The following is a 15,755-nucleotide window of genomic DNA, read 5'->3' as shown; positions in this document are numbered from 1 at the left end:
GCCATGGGGAAGAAGTAGCAGAAGACTATGGCAACCTAAAAGCTATATTATTAATAAAAATTAGGCTTTAGGTAACAATATGACTTTTACAGAAATGAATTATAACAAGCTGTTTGGAAGCAAATATTACGCAGGGTTTAAGCAACTGAATTACTAGATATTGATCAGCAATAGCTGAATTTGAGGGAAATAATGAGCAATCATGCACATGAGGTTCCAGCAGACGCTGGAAAAGGTGCAGGCGCTCCATCAACAAAGGTTGTGGGCACATGCTGCTCCATGGTGCATATAAGATGGGTTTACCTGGATCACTGCTTTCTTATCAGCTTTAGGCAAGTTCTTTGCTTGACGTTCTGCCTCTTCCCACTCTCTCATGACCTACGGAAGGAATAAATCATTGAAAACCATCAATTTTTCTTTCAAATACAGATTTCATGAGCTACATCACTGTTTTTTCTACATTTGACATTTTATTAGAAATTTTTCTTTACAGATTTTCTTTTTTTTTTTTTGATGTGAAACATTTTTAAAGTCTTTATTGAATTTGCTATAATATTGCTTCTATTTTATGTTTCGGCCAGGATGCACGCAGGATCTTAGCTCGCTCACCAGGGATCAAACCTGTATCTTCTCCATCAGAAAGCAAAGTCTTAACCACTGGACTTCCAGGAAAGTTCCATACACTTGACATTTTAAATAGGCAAAAAAATGATCACATTTCATTCCCAGCTCAATAATATCTAGCCTCCCACTAAGATGTAAATAATCTGTCGCAGCAGTATAGTAAACATAAATGTTCATATTTATTGCAAGGATATGGCCCTTTGAAGGCTTTCCTGGTGGCTCAAATGGTAAAGAATTGGCCTGCAATGTGGGAGACCTGGGTTTGATCCCTGTGTTGGGAAGATCCTCTGGAGGAGGGCATGGTTACCCACTCCAGTATTCTTGCCCAGAGAATACCCATGGACATAGGACACTGGCGTGAGAGTCCATGGGGTCGCAAAGAGTCAGACATGACTGAACAACTAAGCACATGTCTCTTTGAAATAAAGTTGGTTTTTTTCTTTTCCTGAGAAATAGCCGAAAGTCATTTTATTTGATGTGCCCAAATGCCAACGATTCGTAAAATGCGTAGATTTTCTGAACAAGGTTTTCCAACACTATATTCAGCACACTGGTTTTAGTCTTTGGTGAAGGTAAATTATAAAATCTCAACTCTATATTTTTCAAACAGTACAAAGGGGAACAAAATCATAAGTAACATTTTATGCATGTGTACCCAAGCAGTGAACACAGTGCCAAAAAGAAGTCCATAATGGAGGCAGGAAAAGAAGACTTCTGTTGTCAGGAATCCTAAGATTCCTCCCACCAGAGAACTGAGGGATGATTAGAACCTTCTGCTTGCCAAGTCATCTCATAAACAGCAGAGGATGCTCTAGATTCCTCCACACCTTCCAGGACAGCACACATTATAATGTTCTGAATGTAGCAGAAAGCATTCTTGGTAAGTAACACTAATTTAGTAACCAGGCTAATCTGTTTTGTAGGAAAACAGGACTTCCTCCTCTCATCCATAATGTTCACTTGGGATTTCTCCAAGAGAAGTCTGCCCACTGATTTGAATGCAGAGGACAAGTCTGCAGCTGTGGATGCTGTTGAAAGAAAATGATACTTGATTCTTACCACCTACAGTTTCCTTTTCCTTTTCAATAGGACCACTCACCTATCAAGTAGAGTTTTTAAAGTGTAGCTCATACCTGAGCAAGGTAAGGTAAAGAAAAGAAAGATCCAGTAAGCAAAATAATGGTCTGTTGACAGCCGTGTACTTGCCTACTTTGTGGATCCACACAGCAGGGAACAGTGATTTCTGTACTATAAGAGCCTGTTATTTACAGGTATTTATTCCTAAGGAATTGACTTTTTTCTGACATCCTTCAAGATAACAACAACAACAAAAAAAGCTTGGCACAAATAACTATGGATAGAGAAGTTCTATGAGAATATCACATCATCATGTCAGTTTTAAATTAGACAGTTTATTGTTTATCAGCTTTGATTCATCGTGGAAAATATAGGACAGGCTTCATGTTGCTTTCATAAAATTATGAGGAAAAAAGGATGGGATGAATTTTCTATTACAAGTGCAAGTGAAAGTCACTCAGTTGTGTCCGACTCTTGGCAGTTCCATGAACTATACAATCCATGGAATTCTCCAGGCCAGAATTCTGGAGTGGGTAGCTGTTCCCTTCTCCAGGGGATCTTCCCAACACAGGGACAGAACCCAGGTCTCCTGCATTGCAGGCAGATTCTTTACCATTTGAGCCACCAGGAAAGCCCTTATTACAAGTGAAGAGCATATAAAAAATAATCTAGCACATTCAGACAAAAATCGAGAAACGCCAGGCTGCTATGAACAAGAACAGAATACAGAAGGGATGAAACACACTCCCCAAGGTACTTTGGTGGCTCCAAGAAGTTAATGAAGGGCACTTGTGAAACAGGGCGACTGAAGGCTACTTCTGCTTTACAGATGAGATAAGCCTTGCAATAAAAATACTTCAATTTCCTGCCTCGAGAATGTTCATAGTAGCCGTATTCTACCATGAATTCCTCAGGTAAGGAATCTCAAAATTAGTTTGAGAGAAAAGTCAAATGTTTTATTGGAATGTGAAGAACTGATTCCCTGTATTACATCTGAATTTTTACCATCTCCCTTTCAATATTCACAACTTTCAGTTCTGAGCAGGGGAACCCATGGAATAATTAAGGAGACTTCTTTAGCTAATAAATTGAAAATAAGCATTCCTATAGAAATGAAATAGATTTTTGATTCTCAGAGCAACTGAATACCTACACCTTTGTATTGTTTCATTCAAATACCCAAACCCCTCAAGTTCTCTGTATTTGTAAGAAAATAAATAACAAAAACTATAATAAAAATCATTTTTGCACCATCACACTAGGCTTACTTACTTGAAGATAAACACACAGTGGGCGCAATATTTCCTTTTGAACAAATGGTTTCCACTGAGGTTCCCTGATAATGGGTCAGATCACTCTTGACCTGCTAAATACCAGCTCCAGGATTAAGAGCTTTACAAAATCTCTTTTGTTTAATTGATTCCTCACATCAGCCTGTGAGATTAGGCATGGACATCCCCATTTTTACGAGCCAGGTTAAATTACCTGCTCAAAGTCAGGCAGGAAAAAAATGGAAAAGGACAGATGTAAACTGAGATCTCTGTGGCTCTAAAGACGGTGTTATATTGTCCCCTGTAGCTCAATCAGCTGTGATATAATGGCAAATCCAACAAGGGAGCTAAGTTTATTTATATTTGGTGACAGGAGAAAAGGCTGTTCCTAAGATACTGATGCTTATCTTAAAAATAATAAATGTCGAGAAAGGTCAACTTCTATTTTGAAGAACTTTATTTGAAGGATATATTAAAACAATTAAATAATACATAATAAATGATTGTTTGTATTCTTGTATTTGCTAGAGACTATTCATAACACGTGTGTGTGTTAGTCAGTCAGTCGTTTCCGACTCTTTGTGACCCTGCGGTCTGCAGCCCACCAGGCTCCTCTGTCCATGGGATTCTCCAAGCAAAAATACTGGAGTGGGTTGCCATTCCCTTCTCTGTTCACAACAGAGAACAACAAAAGTCTGTAAGTTCAGAGTTATCATGCGCCCCAACAACAAAAACACTTCAAATACCTAAACCCCTCAAATTCTCTGTATTTGTAAGAAAACAAATAACAAAGACTATAATAAAAATCATTTTAAAACATGATATTTTTAAATTAAAAATTCTCAGGATCTAGACTTCACAGTGGCCCCCTGTAGTCTTATAAAGCAATTTTCTACTGCATGCACAAAAGTATCAGTATCACTTGGATTTATGGATCTTCAAAGACTTGGCTGCTTCATGCAGAGAAAATGAAACTAATACAGAGAGATTTAGGAGGCAGGCAAATGCAAAGTCAAACAGCGCCCAGAATTCAGTACCATAAATTATGATGATAAATGTTGATCTCAAGCATCTCATACTCCCATGCTCACTGGAATGTAACAGACAACATTCTCTGCTCCAGGATAACATTCTTTAAATTATCTCAGATATGGGCAATAACTAGAAGACAACGAAAGTCCATCAAAACACATATGAACTAAGTCATGGCTTAAACAGGTGTGCGAAACTAAAATGAAGTCACTCTTCTGGAGAGAGCTATAGTATCTGAACAAGAGTATTTGATGTCAGTTTAATTCATAGAATCAAAGTGACCAATAAACACCAGAAAAAATTCAGAATCTGTCTTTTCTTTAAAAAAGTAGTGACTAGGTGGGTTCAAGATAGAAGTGTAAGGTTAGGAAGGCACCTTATACACACATATAGGGACTGAACAATATAATCCAGCTGGAGGAATAAAACTGGCGAGCAAAATATTTAATTAAATGCAAAGAGAAATGATTCTGTCCTACTCTGAGGACCACGTGAGTGTGAGGAGTGGCTGAGAAGCATCCACGTGAAGAAGAGCTGGCTCCTTTCCAGTGCTCAACGCTGAGACCAAAGAGAAGTCCATGATGAGCTGAACATGTGTTGAGCAGAGTGGTTTAAGGCTGCCTATATGAGGATGCTATCATTCTTTTGGGGTGCCCCACGGTCCCATAAGTGGATTCTGAGGGCAATAAGAAGGTTCTGAAAGCTCCACAAACAAGCAATGAGGCCGAAACTGAAGTTTCAAAGATGTCTTTTCTGTGGCAACAAGTGTGGCGGGCAATAGTCATCCTTCTTAATTGTGATTCTATATTGTTTCTGTCTTTCCTAAAGAAAAATCCTATTTTTCAGAAAAACTGGCTTCAGTTGAAACCTCACCATTCTGCTCTAGCTAGCTTTCTACTTTTTTTTTTACTTTTATTTATTTATTTTTTGGCTGAGCTGCTCGGCATGTAGGATCTTAGTTTCTTGATCGGGGATCAAACCTGTGCCCCCTGCAGTGGAACCTCAGAGTGTTAGCCATTAAACCACCAGGGAAATCCCTAGCTACCTTTCTAGTTCAATTTGCTTTTAAGTTTTCGTCACGGCCGGCAACTAGATCTGCACATTATACTCTAGAGCCCAAGTATTGTAATTATGGGGTTTTTCCTTTAATGTTATTATTCCTGAGTAGTTCCAAATACTGGTGACTCATAAAGAAAAAAAGATGTGTGTCTTTCCAGATACATTAGAAATTCTATGGTTAAATACAGGTTTATTTTTATTTAGGTAGGTGAAGCCAACAGATCAGACCACTGCCATTGAGAAAAACTTTAAGTCACAGTTCCCAGGAGGAGGTGACTTTTCATGCCATGTGGCGGCGGGGCAGGGGGGTTGAGGGTGATGCAGGAAAGCACCAGGGTGGTCGGGAGACAAAGGGAGTGAAGGAAAACTGTGGTAGGAACTTTTACTATGGTTTTTGTGGGAAGAAATGTGCAAGGCAGGGTAAGCAGGCTTAATGTATAAAATTGGCTAGTGCGAATGCTTTGAATGGGCGCTGGGGTATAGAGGCCGTCCTGAGTTGTCTGACACTTAGCCTTGGGGTGAGAAGGCAGTGATAGTGGGTTGAAGGGTAAGAGACTATAAAGAGGGTAGCTGAGGGCTATGGGCTTTGGATTGGTGGGTGTGTTTATGAAAGGAGCCCTTGCAGGCCAGTCATCTGGTAACCCTAGGAATTGGCCAGCCCTGGGAAGGACAATCTCCCTGGGATTGGGAAGGCCTCAGATGTCAAATCATCAGAAAATTAAAAAGCTATGATTAATGTCCTCTACTAAAGATAGATTATGATCTCACAAAATTTATGCCAGGTTCATGAATCTTGTTCAGTGTTTATCAAGAGAACTTTGAAGTATATGTGCTAAACATGACAAAAATCAGTCGCATCTTCTGATATTTACCCAGAATATTAACACCAAAAAAGTGTGGTTGACTTTAACCTCAGATCTTTCTTCATTCACTCATGTGTGTTTCTTAAATATAACTTTTCCTATTATTTCTTCATATAGACTACAAGTTGGAAAGGTGATTGGATGGACACATATTTGTTTAATGACTGAAGAATCTGGAAAGGGCTAAAATCCTCAGTATTATCTATCTCTAATTGCTCAGACAGTAAAGACTCTGCCTGCAACGCGGAAGACCTGGTGGGTTCGATCCCTGGGTTGGGAAGATCTCCTGGAGAATCCCAAGGACAGAGGTGCCTGGAGGGCTGCAGTCCATGGGTTGCAACTAACACTTTCACTTTCAATGCAATATCCAGCACCTGGTAGCAGGCATACCTTAAACTTTAGTTGGTATTACTACATACAAATTCTAGAGGAGGAAATGGCAACCCACTCCAGTATTCTTGCCTGGAGAATCCCATGGACAGAGCAGCCTGGCAGGCTACAGCCCATGGGGTTGCAAGAGTGGGATATGACTTAGCAACTAGACCACCACCACATATGAAATAGCTGTTTTGGACATGAATTTTTAATTTGTTTTGTTTTAGAAACAATGTGATTTTTAAAAAGCAGCTTTGTGGTTTTTTTTTTTTTTTGACATGGCAATCCTCCAGTATTCTTGCCTGGGAAATACCAGGGACAGAGGAGCCTGGCAGGCTATAGTCCATTGGGCTGCAAAAGAGCTGGATGCGACTGAGCACACATGCCAGATATCCTGGAATGAGAAGTCAAGTGGCCTCAGGAAGCATCACTAAGAACAAAGGTAGTGCAGGTGATGGAATTCCAGTTGAGCTATTTCAAATCCTAAAATATGATGCTGTTAAACTGCTGCACTCAATATGCCAGCAAATTTGGAAAACTCAGAAGTGGCCACAGGACTGGAAAAGGTCAGTTTTCATTCCAATCCCAAAGAAAGGCAATGCCAAAGAATGCTCAAACTACTACACATTTGCACTCATCTCACACGCTAGCAAAATAATGCTCAAAATTCTCCAAGCCAGGCTTCAATAGTACGTGAAGAGCCGTGAACTTCCAGATGTTCAAGCTGAATTTAGAAAAGGCAGAGGAACCAGAGATCAAATCGCCAGCATCCACTGGATAATCGAAAAAGCAAGAGAATTCCAGAAAAACATCTACTTCTGCTTTATTGACTATGCCAAAGCCTTTGACTGTGTGCATCACAACAAACTGTAGAAAATTCTTCAAGAGATGGGAATACCAGACCACCTTACCTGCCTCCTGAGAAATCTGCATGCAAGTCAAGAACGAACAGTTAGAATCGGACATGGAACAATAGACTGGTTCCAAATTGAGAGAGGAGTACTTCAAGGCTATATATTATCACCCTGCTTATTTAACTTCTACGTAGGATACATCATGCAAAATGCCAGGCTGGATGAAGCACAAGCTGGAATCAAGGTTGCCGGGAGAACTATCAATAACCTCAGATACGCAGATGACACCACTCTTATGAGAGAAAGCAAAGAGGAACTAAAGAGCCTCTTGATGAAAATGAAAGAACAGAGTGAAAACGTTGGTTTAAAACTCAACATTTAAAAAAACTAACATTATGACATCCGGCCTCATCACTTCAAGGCAAATAGATGGGGAAATAATGGAAACAGTGAGAGGCTTTACTTTTGGGGCTCCAAAATCACATTTTTGGGGTTTCCTTCATAGCTCAGTCAGTGAAAATCTGCCTGCAATGCAGAAGACTGGGGTTCGATTCCTGGATTGGGAAGATCCCTGGAGAAGGAAATGGCAACCCACTCCAGTATTCTTCCCTGGAGAATCCCAAGGACAGAGGAGCCTGGCAGGTTACATTCCATGGGGTCGAAAGAGTCAGACAAGACTTAGCGACTAAACCACCAACAAAATCACTGCAGATGGTGACTGCAGCCATGAAATTAAAAGACGCTTGCTCCTTGGAAGAAATCTATGACCAACCTAGACAGCATATTAAAAAGCAAAGACATTAGTTTGCCAACAAAGGCAAAGCTATGGTTTTTCCAGTAGTCTCACATGGATGTGAGACTTGTACTACAAAGAAAGATGAGCGCCGAAGAATTCATACTTTTGAACGGTGGTGTTGGAGAAGACTCTTGAGAGTCCCTTGGATAGCAAGGAGATCCAACCATTCCATCCTAAAGGAAATCAGTCCTGAATATTCATTGGAAGGACTTATACCAAAGCTGAAGCTCCAATACTTCGGCCACCTGATGTGAAGAACTGACTCATTAGAAAAGACTCTGATGCTGGGAAAGACTGAAGGCAGGAGGAGAAGGGGACAACAGAGGGTGAGATGGTTGGATGGCATCACTGACTCAATGGACATGAGTTTGAGCAAGCTCTGGGAGTTGGGATGGACAGGAGCCTGGCATGTTGCAGTCCATGGGGTTGCAAAGAGTTGGACATGACTGAATGACTGAACTGAACTGAGCACACATGCACGATTTTAAAAAAACTGGGTCTGCAGCCCAGTGTAGTGAAGAAAGCATTGTACTGGGAGCAACAAAGGCTTGGATTCCAAATGCCTCTCTGAGAAGCCAAACTCTTGAACCTTTATTGCATTATCTATCATTTATAGGACTAGATGACTAATGGGACTAGATCATTATGATTTACTTTGGTTTTAAGCTCTTATAGTCTTATGAATTAACTCTGTAAGAAATGTTCGACTCAAAGTTTATTTCATACAAAAATATTCAACTTTGCTAAAGAACATTTTAAGGAATTTAAATTTATGACATCATGGTTACAGGACCACCCTAAACACAGAATGACAAAGCCATCAAGAAAGATGTACACACAACTGAATTTGTGCCAACAAAATTTTACTATAGTGCTATACCAGGATCTTTCCTAGGTGGCAAGTTCAAGGAGAATGCAAAAAACCCCCAAATTGGTGCCCTTATGGCAAACACTTAAAATGAAAATATTATGTCTTTAAGATCTGGATAAAATTAAAGGCCCTTACCCCAGGGGACTTCCCTGGTGGCTCAGTGGTAAAGAATCTACCTGTCAATGCATGAGACAAGGGTTCGATCCCTGGGTTAGGAAGTTCACTTGGAGAAGGAAATGGCAACCCCGTAGCCTTGCCTGGGAAATCCCATGGACAGAAGGAGGCTGGTGGGTTACAATCCTTGGGGTCGCAAAGAGTTGGACACAATTCAGTGACTAAACAATCACCACCACTGACCCCTGGGCATTCATTAGTCACAGGGCCCCTGTGGAGACAGAGGCAGAGGTAAATCCAGATGTCCCAGCGTGGCAGGGCTAAAGGATGGAGAACCACACGTACCTGGGACATCCTCTCGCGGTGCTTGGCCTCCAGCCTCTCCTTGGCTTTCTGGAAATGGGCGTGTTCATTCTCATCTCCAGGCGTCTCGAGATACTTGTCAACGGCATCAGGGGTGCTCGCTGCTGTTGTAGGAACTATAACAGAAGGAAAGAAGGTTTAAGGACAGTGACTGAACATCCAGTCATTTCAAAAGAAAGCCTTATTTTCCAGTTATTCCAGAACAAAGAATTTAGTAAAGAAGCACAAACAAGATGTTAATGCTAAGAGACCATGAGACATTTTGCAGCACACCTTAAGGAAAATCTTCAAAATGGTCCTTTTTTGTCATTATAATGTCTTTAAAATTCCCTGCAAAACAAGCATGCATAGAGCAAAAACAGTTGGTATGTAACACAGATATGCTGCAGCAGATCCCTATGTCTTAGGACAGTAATGTTTGTAATCCTGAAAGTAAACGGTGGTATTAATACCACACCTTAAGATTCCTGAAAAAGGGCAAAGAAATCTCAAAATCAGTGTATTGCAGAATAACTGCACCTCAGAATGAAGAAAATCCTACACTAGATTCTAGATATCTGGTGAGGAAGTATCTGAAACATTACTGAAAAATTTATAAATGTCAATACATTCATTTTTGAAATCACAAAAGGAGCTTTCTGTCTTCACAATTTGGCAACAGTCAACCAATTCATTACGCCAGTTGTCAAAAGAAAATTGATTTCTATTTTGAATTCCACTAACACTGCTGAGGGATATTCCTGAATTGCAACACATACTGCTATATTATGTGGAAAAATAAATACCCATAAAATTGAAGAGTGTATATACTATAAAGCAAAAATGTCTGAAACTCATGAGCCGAGTAAATTATAATGCCTATACCAGCAGTTTTACAAAAAATCGGTAATGACTAGTGAGAATTCAGAGCATTTATGAGGTTACTGAAAAAAAAAAAAAAAACCCAACATGAAAAGAAAACAAGATTTTGATTTAAAGAAGAAAGCATGCTCAACCTGAAAAATGAAATTAGGTGTTTTCACTATATTCTCAAGCCAAATCAAGTGTTTTATTCAAAAGATTACTCAACCATCACCAATCTAAGTATTCTTCTTCCCTAATCTTACCTGATTACTTGACTATTATACTTGAGATCTAATATTCCAAAAAGAACTTAAAGAAGAATTAACTGCTAGCTCATTTTGAAGCTAAACAGTAAGATAAGTGTCTTTTACACATGTTTGGAAGATTGAAGGCAAAAGGAGAAGTGTGGGCAGAAGATGAGATGGTTGGTTGGCATCACCAACTCAATGGACATGAGTTTGAGCAAACTTGGGGAGATAGTGGAGGACAGGGAAGCCTGGAGTGCTGCAGTCCATGGGGTTTCAGAGTCAGACAGAACTCCATGATTGAACAACAAAGGGGAAAAAAACATCTGGAATGTTCCCATCTGAAGGCTCTAAAACAAGAAAGCTTTCTTGTTATGTAATTAAATAATGAATCTAATCTTAAGAGAGAACTATTCATTCTTATTTCTTCCCTTCTACTTCAAAAACTGTGTATAATTATTTAAAAAAAAATAAAAGCAGTTTAGTTGTCAATCCAGATGTTTTTCTGAAGAGGAAGGAAGGAGGCAGGGCATATTACTGGAATTTTTTTTTCCCCAAAATACCAGGGGATTTTTGAGTCGACTGGTCTGAAATTGGCAGAGGGTATACGTATTGAAAGACATCGGCCCCCATCTTCTGTGCAATAGAAAGGGGAGTATGTATTCAGGCACAAAAAGAAAGGAGGAAAGAACACCAACTGTGTAATCGGGCACACCATGATTTCAATCGCAGCTTGACTTAGTCTTTCTTAGATGAGCTGTGACCCAGGGCAAGTAACTTACGCACTGTGTTCCAGTTTATTCATCTATCAAGCAGTGACAACATGCCGTCGCATCAGGAGTGCTGGGAAAATGAGATACTGCACCACGTGTCTGTCACCCCACAGAAAGCCTGGTACGCAGGGCGGTCCGTTCACATTAGCACCCTGCCCTTCTCCTTTGCTCACTGCTCCATCCTAATTCAAATCTTAGCACTTATCCTAACCACAGGAAAAACCAGCTACTTTTATTTCACATCTACTGAAAATGAACTACACATAGGACTGTGAAGTACCACGGAGAGGAAAAAAAAAAAATGTACTTTTCTAAATAATCTTCAGTATGACCTGTGTAAAAGGCTGAAATTACTAAAAATGTATCCTAATTTTTAAGACGGAGAAATAATTTTCAATTAAATTTTTTTTTGGTTAAAAAACAAAGGTACATGTTTTTCAGCATCAACTTAAGCAAATCGATATGCATGTCACGTTCCCACTTGACACGGAAGTGGTATTTAACATTTTTCCCAAGGTTTTAATCATTTTCTCATTTTTGCTGATAGCAAATGAGAACAAGTTAAAGTTCTTTTGGCACAGTATAATCTGGCAGAATGATATGATTAGGCTAACTGTATTTCACATTTTGGATAAATGAAAATGTATAATGGTTTAGGGTCATATTCACAGATCAAGATAGCCAACAGTTGTAAGGTGCTGTACCCACAGCAAGGCAGCCTGTTTGAAAACTGAAATTATAAAAGTTACAAGTAGGAAGTAACTTACAGTTTTCTCCAACTCTTATAATTTGCAGATCTACTGTTTCATGGAAAGAGAGAAACACTAAAATCTGAGTCCACTGTAATCTTATTAGTCTAAGTTGAAATGTAGCTCTGCAATATTATGAATTAAAGAACAATAAAGAAATCAGCAAGCAAGTTATATTAACAGGATGAAAAATACTTTAAGTATTAAAACGAATTTTGGGAACAATGAAATAAATACAAATCTTTTATTACAAATGTATTTCATTTAATTGAGGAATATTTCTCAGTAAATCCTTGTTGCTGGCCCCTGATACTTCCTTTAGCTGAGGATTTTAAGAGAAGCTGTCTTTCTTTCCATTTCTTTTTTATTTTTTGGCCATGTTGTGGCATGTGGGATCTTAGTTCCCCAATCGGGAACTGAACCTATGACCTCTGAAGTGGAAGCTCAGAGTCCTAACCAGAGGACCACCAGAGAATTCCTTCTTTTAATTTTTAATTCAAACTTCTTAGTCATTCACACTTGTCCTCCATCTCAGTTGTTGTAAGTCATTGAAAATTTCCTGTACTCACACCAATCATAAATCAGATCACTGTCTAGGCAAGGAGAGAAGAATGATGTTACATCTTCATATTTTAAAATGAATGTAGTATACCGTTATCACTGCCTTGCAGCTGGTGAGGAGAAAGGGGAAAATGTTTTAAGCTTGTTCAGAGAGCTCAGCATCTATGGCCTTAAAGATTTTCCTATATCCTGCAGATGTGGTCACACCAGGATTGGCCGTTATTTTGTGATCAAGTCCACGGTAGGCCAGAGACATAACAGGCATGGCAGGCAGGGGCAGGAAAGCCTGTGCCCTAATGCCCCTGCTCTTTCAAGGTGCTTCCTTTGGGGAAAGGAACATCAAGGAATGCCAGGAATGTTCCAGGCCACAGGGGAACAGGAAGCTGTATGTCACTGGTCACTTAAACCACTTTGGAAAATAGAAACTAACTAGAGAGTTTATTTTTGCTGCATTTAAAAAAACAAAAAAAACAGAAAGCAGTTATCCTGTTCAGAGACCTCTGAAATTCCTTAAAAACTGTGATACAGGCTCAGATTTTCAGGCTGGCCAAGTAACAATACCCTCTGTTCATTAGTGTCTGCTGCGCTAGGGACTTTACATGGGTTCTCATTTAATGGGTGGGGAGGAAAAAAAGATAGCCTGTTATACATTTATTGTGTAGAAAGGAAAGACTATCAACAACATACTCACTCACATCCCCAGACACACACACAAGTAAGTCTGAATTCAGGATTGGGTAAACCATGAAGAGGCTATTAAGTTAATATTTAAGCAGTAAGGGGCTAATCCATCGACATGTCTAGGGTACTGGAAAGGGTTTGGTTTGTTAATGAACAACCTGTACTGGCAAAAGATATGCTTTGTTATGATAACCGCTAGCCTATTTCCTAACAAATAGTTTCCTGCTCTGAACACTATCTGGTGGATGACCTCCAACCAGCGTTCAGCAGCAGAAGTAGGGCCATGAGACAGAGGTCAGGAGAGAGCTCCTTGAGCTTGAATCTGAATGATCTTTTAGCCTGTGGTCTCTCGGTCTATTCTCCCTTCTGCAGAAAATCAAACTTAACCATCTTCAGCTCTAACTTTTGACCTCCAGCTGCCAAACCATTAGCAGCCCACTCAATCATGTGCATAGGCATTTAACTTTTAAGGGACCTTGATATTGCTTTTTCTTAGTGCAGTCTCATCACAACTTCATAAAATATAGTTATATTCCTTTTAATGCTAAGAATGGGTGTCTAAAGTAATACCAAATAAAAACACGCAACAGAAACACAGTTTCGATTCATAGCATGTTAAACTGCCGCAATCTGAAACATCCTGCTTCCAAAAATTCAGTGGCATTCTGGGTGAGTAATGCTTTCAATATAAGGTTCATGTTGTTTTTCTTTTTTGCAACCCTGGGAGGTTAGAGGTATCCAAGATTTCTCGGATGCATAGCGGCTGGGATGTATACTCAGCTGTCTCAAGTGTGTGCCTGTTCATTTTTTTATTCCTCCATTCAACAAATCAACAAATATTACAGCCCCTAAAACTCTTGGCAGAAACCAATGAGTGAAACAAGACCCTTTTCCTGGTGGAGTTGTATTCTAGTGAGAGAACAAACACCACACACACACACACACACACAGTATTAATCACACTGCTACAATGTGATCTGTGTTGTGAAGAAAAAGAAACAAGAGCAGGGTTGAGGAAAAACAGGAGAGCCAGGAAGGTGGCGTGGGGGAGACTGGCTCAGTCTAACTGACAAGGTGAGGTTAACACTAAGAGCTGAACTGAAGTCTTTTTTCCGAGTTACCCGCTGGAAGAACAGGCAGAGGAAGCCACTAGCGCAAAGGCCTTTGGAGGTGAGTGTGCCTGGCAAATTCCAAGAGGAGCAACGTCTATGTGACCAGAGGCGAGGAAGCAAGTGAGACAGGGGGAAGGGGAAAGGGGACAGACTATGAAAGGCCTTGACGCCATGGTGAGGACTGTGAGGAGCCCCCGTGGGCTGGGTGGAGGAGAGAGGACTGCGATGAGGTGTTTTCAGAGGATCGTTTCAGGGACTTCGCTGGTGGTTCGGTGGTTAAGACGTCACCTTGCAATGCTGTGGGTGTGGGCTCGATCCCCAGTTGGGGAGGTAAGATCCCACATGCCTTGGGGCCAAAAATCCCAAAACATAAAACAGAAGCAATATTGTAAAAAATCAATAAAGATCTTAAAACACAGTCCACATCAAAAATAAATAAATAATAAAAGGTCTGCTAAGGGACAAAAGCAGAAGGTGATCTTTCAAGAGAATTAATAAAAGATGAAGATGAGATGGCTTGGCAAGTTAGCTGGGAGGTGGTGAGGGGTTCTCACGGAAGGTACCCCCAGTGCCCACACACAGAGCCGTGAGAAAGGGCACAGGGTTGCTTCCTTTTCTCACCCCCGAACGCCGTTTCCTAAACCACAGGGAACCTAATACTAAAGGTTAGTATTGTTTTCACATGTGGGTGAAGGTTCATTTCAGTTTTGATAACGATGCATCCATGCGTGTCACATTTCCAATTCACGCTGTAATCTCCTCTGGTAGCATCAGCCACAGCTCTATTTTTTGAGGAGGTGAGGATGGTGGGGGAGGAAAGCGGATTTGCTTTCAGTTTATCACAAACTCTGGTGCTGCACCTGATGTTCCTGCCACAAAAATCCACTGCCATCATTGGTGACATGGTGCCAATGAAAGATTTTCATCCCTGTGTTTCCTCTTAGAAAATTTAATAATTTAAACGGAAGTTACTTCAAATAAAGATGCCTATTGTCTCTGGATGTGGTGGGTGTTGTTCAGTTGCTAAGTCCGGTCCGACTCTGCGGCCATGGACTGCAGCATGCCAGGCTTCCCTGTCCTTGACCATCTCCGGGAGTTTGCTCAAACTCATGTCCATTGAGTCAGTGACGCCATCCAACGATCACATCCTCAGTCACCCCCTTCTCCTCTTGCCCTCAGTCCTTCCCTGCATCAGGGTCTTTTGCGATCAGTCGGCTCTTCCCATCAGGTAGCCAAAATGGGATGTGGCAGAGATCCCTTTCTTAGCACAGATGGAGAATCCCTGTGTCAGGGACACAATGAAATTTAACTGCAAATGCACCAAATGCTCATTTTAGTTCTGAATTTGTAATCACTGCATAATACTCCCTTTCATATTCATAGTAAAGACAGCAAGAACTGATCGTGAAAAATTGCCCTGATTATTTTGATAATCATTCATTTCCTCAGTCTCTAGGGGTGACATGTAATTTTAAGGCTCAGGATACAAAAG

General features: G+C 40.4%; 1 protein-coding gene across 7 annotated transcripts in view; it reads right to left on the bottom strand.

The window, feature by feature from the left end:
- LOC122428625 (amyloid beta precursor protein) overlaps positions 1 to 15,755 on the bottom strand; it is a 287,533-nt gene that overhangs the window by 86,142 nt on the left and 185,636 nt on the right. For all 7 annotated transcript variants that reach the window (XM_043448647.1, XM_043448648.1, XM_043448649.1 and 4 more), the window contains 2 exons: positions 9,282 to 9,415; positions 304 to 378 (listed from right to left, as the gene is read on the bottom strand). In XM_043448647.1, coding sequence (XP_043304582.1) covers positions 304 to 378; positions 9,282 to 9,415 — 209 coding nt within the window. The remainder of the gene's footprint in view (positions 1 to 303; positions 379 to 9,281; positions 9,416 to 15,755) is intronic.

This window comes from Cervus canadensis, chromosome 27 (genome assembly GCF_019320065.1).
Source record: "Cervus canadensis isolate Bull #8, Minnesota chromosome 27, ASM1932006v1, whole genome shotgun sequence".
NCBI lineage: Eukaryota > Metazoa > Chordata > Mammalia > Artiodactyla > Cervidae > Cervus > Cervus canadensis.
The sequence above is the reverse complement of the archived record's forward strand: the minus strand, read 5'-3'. Positions and strand labels throughout refer to the sequence as shown.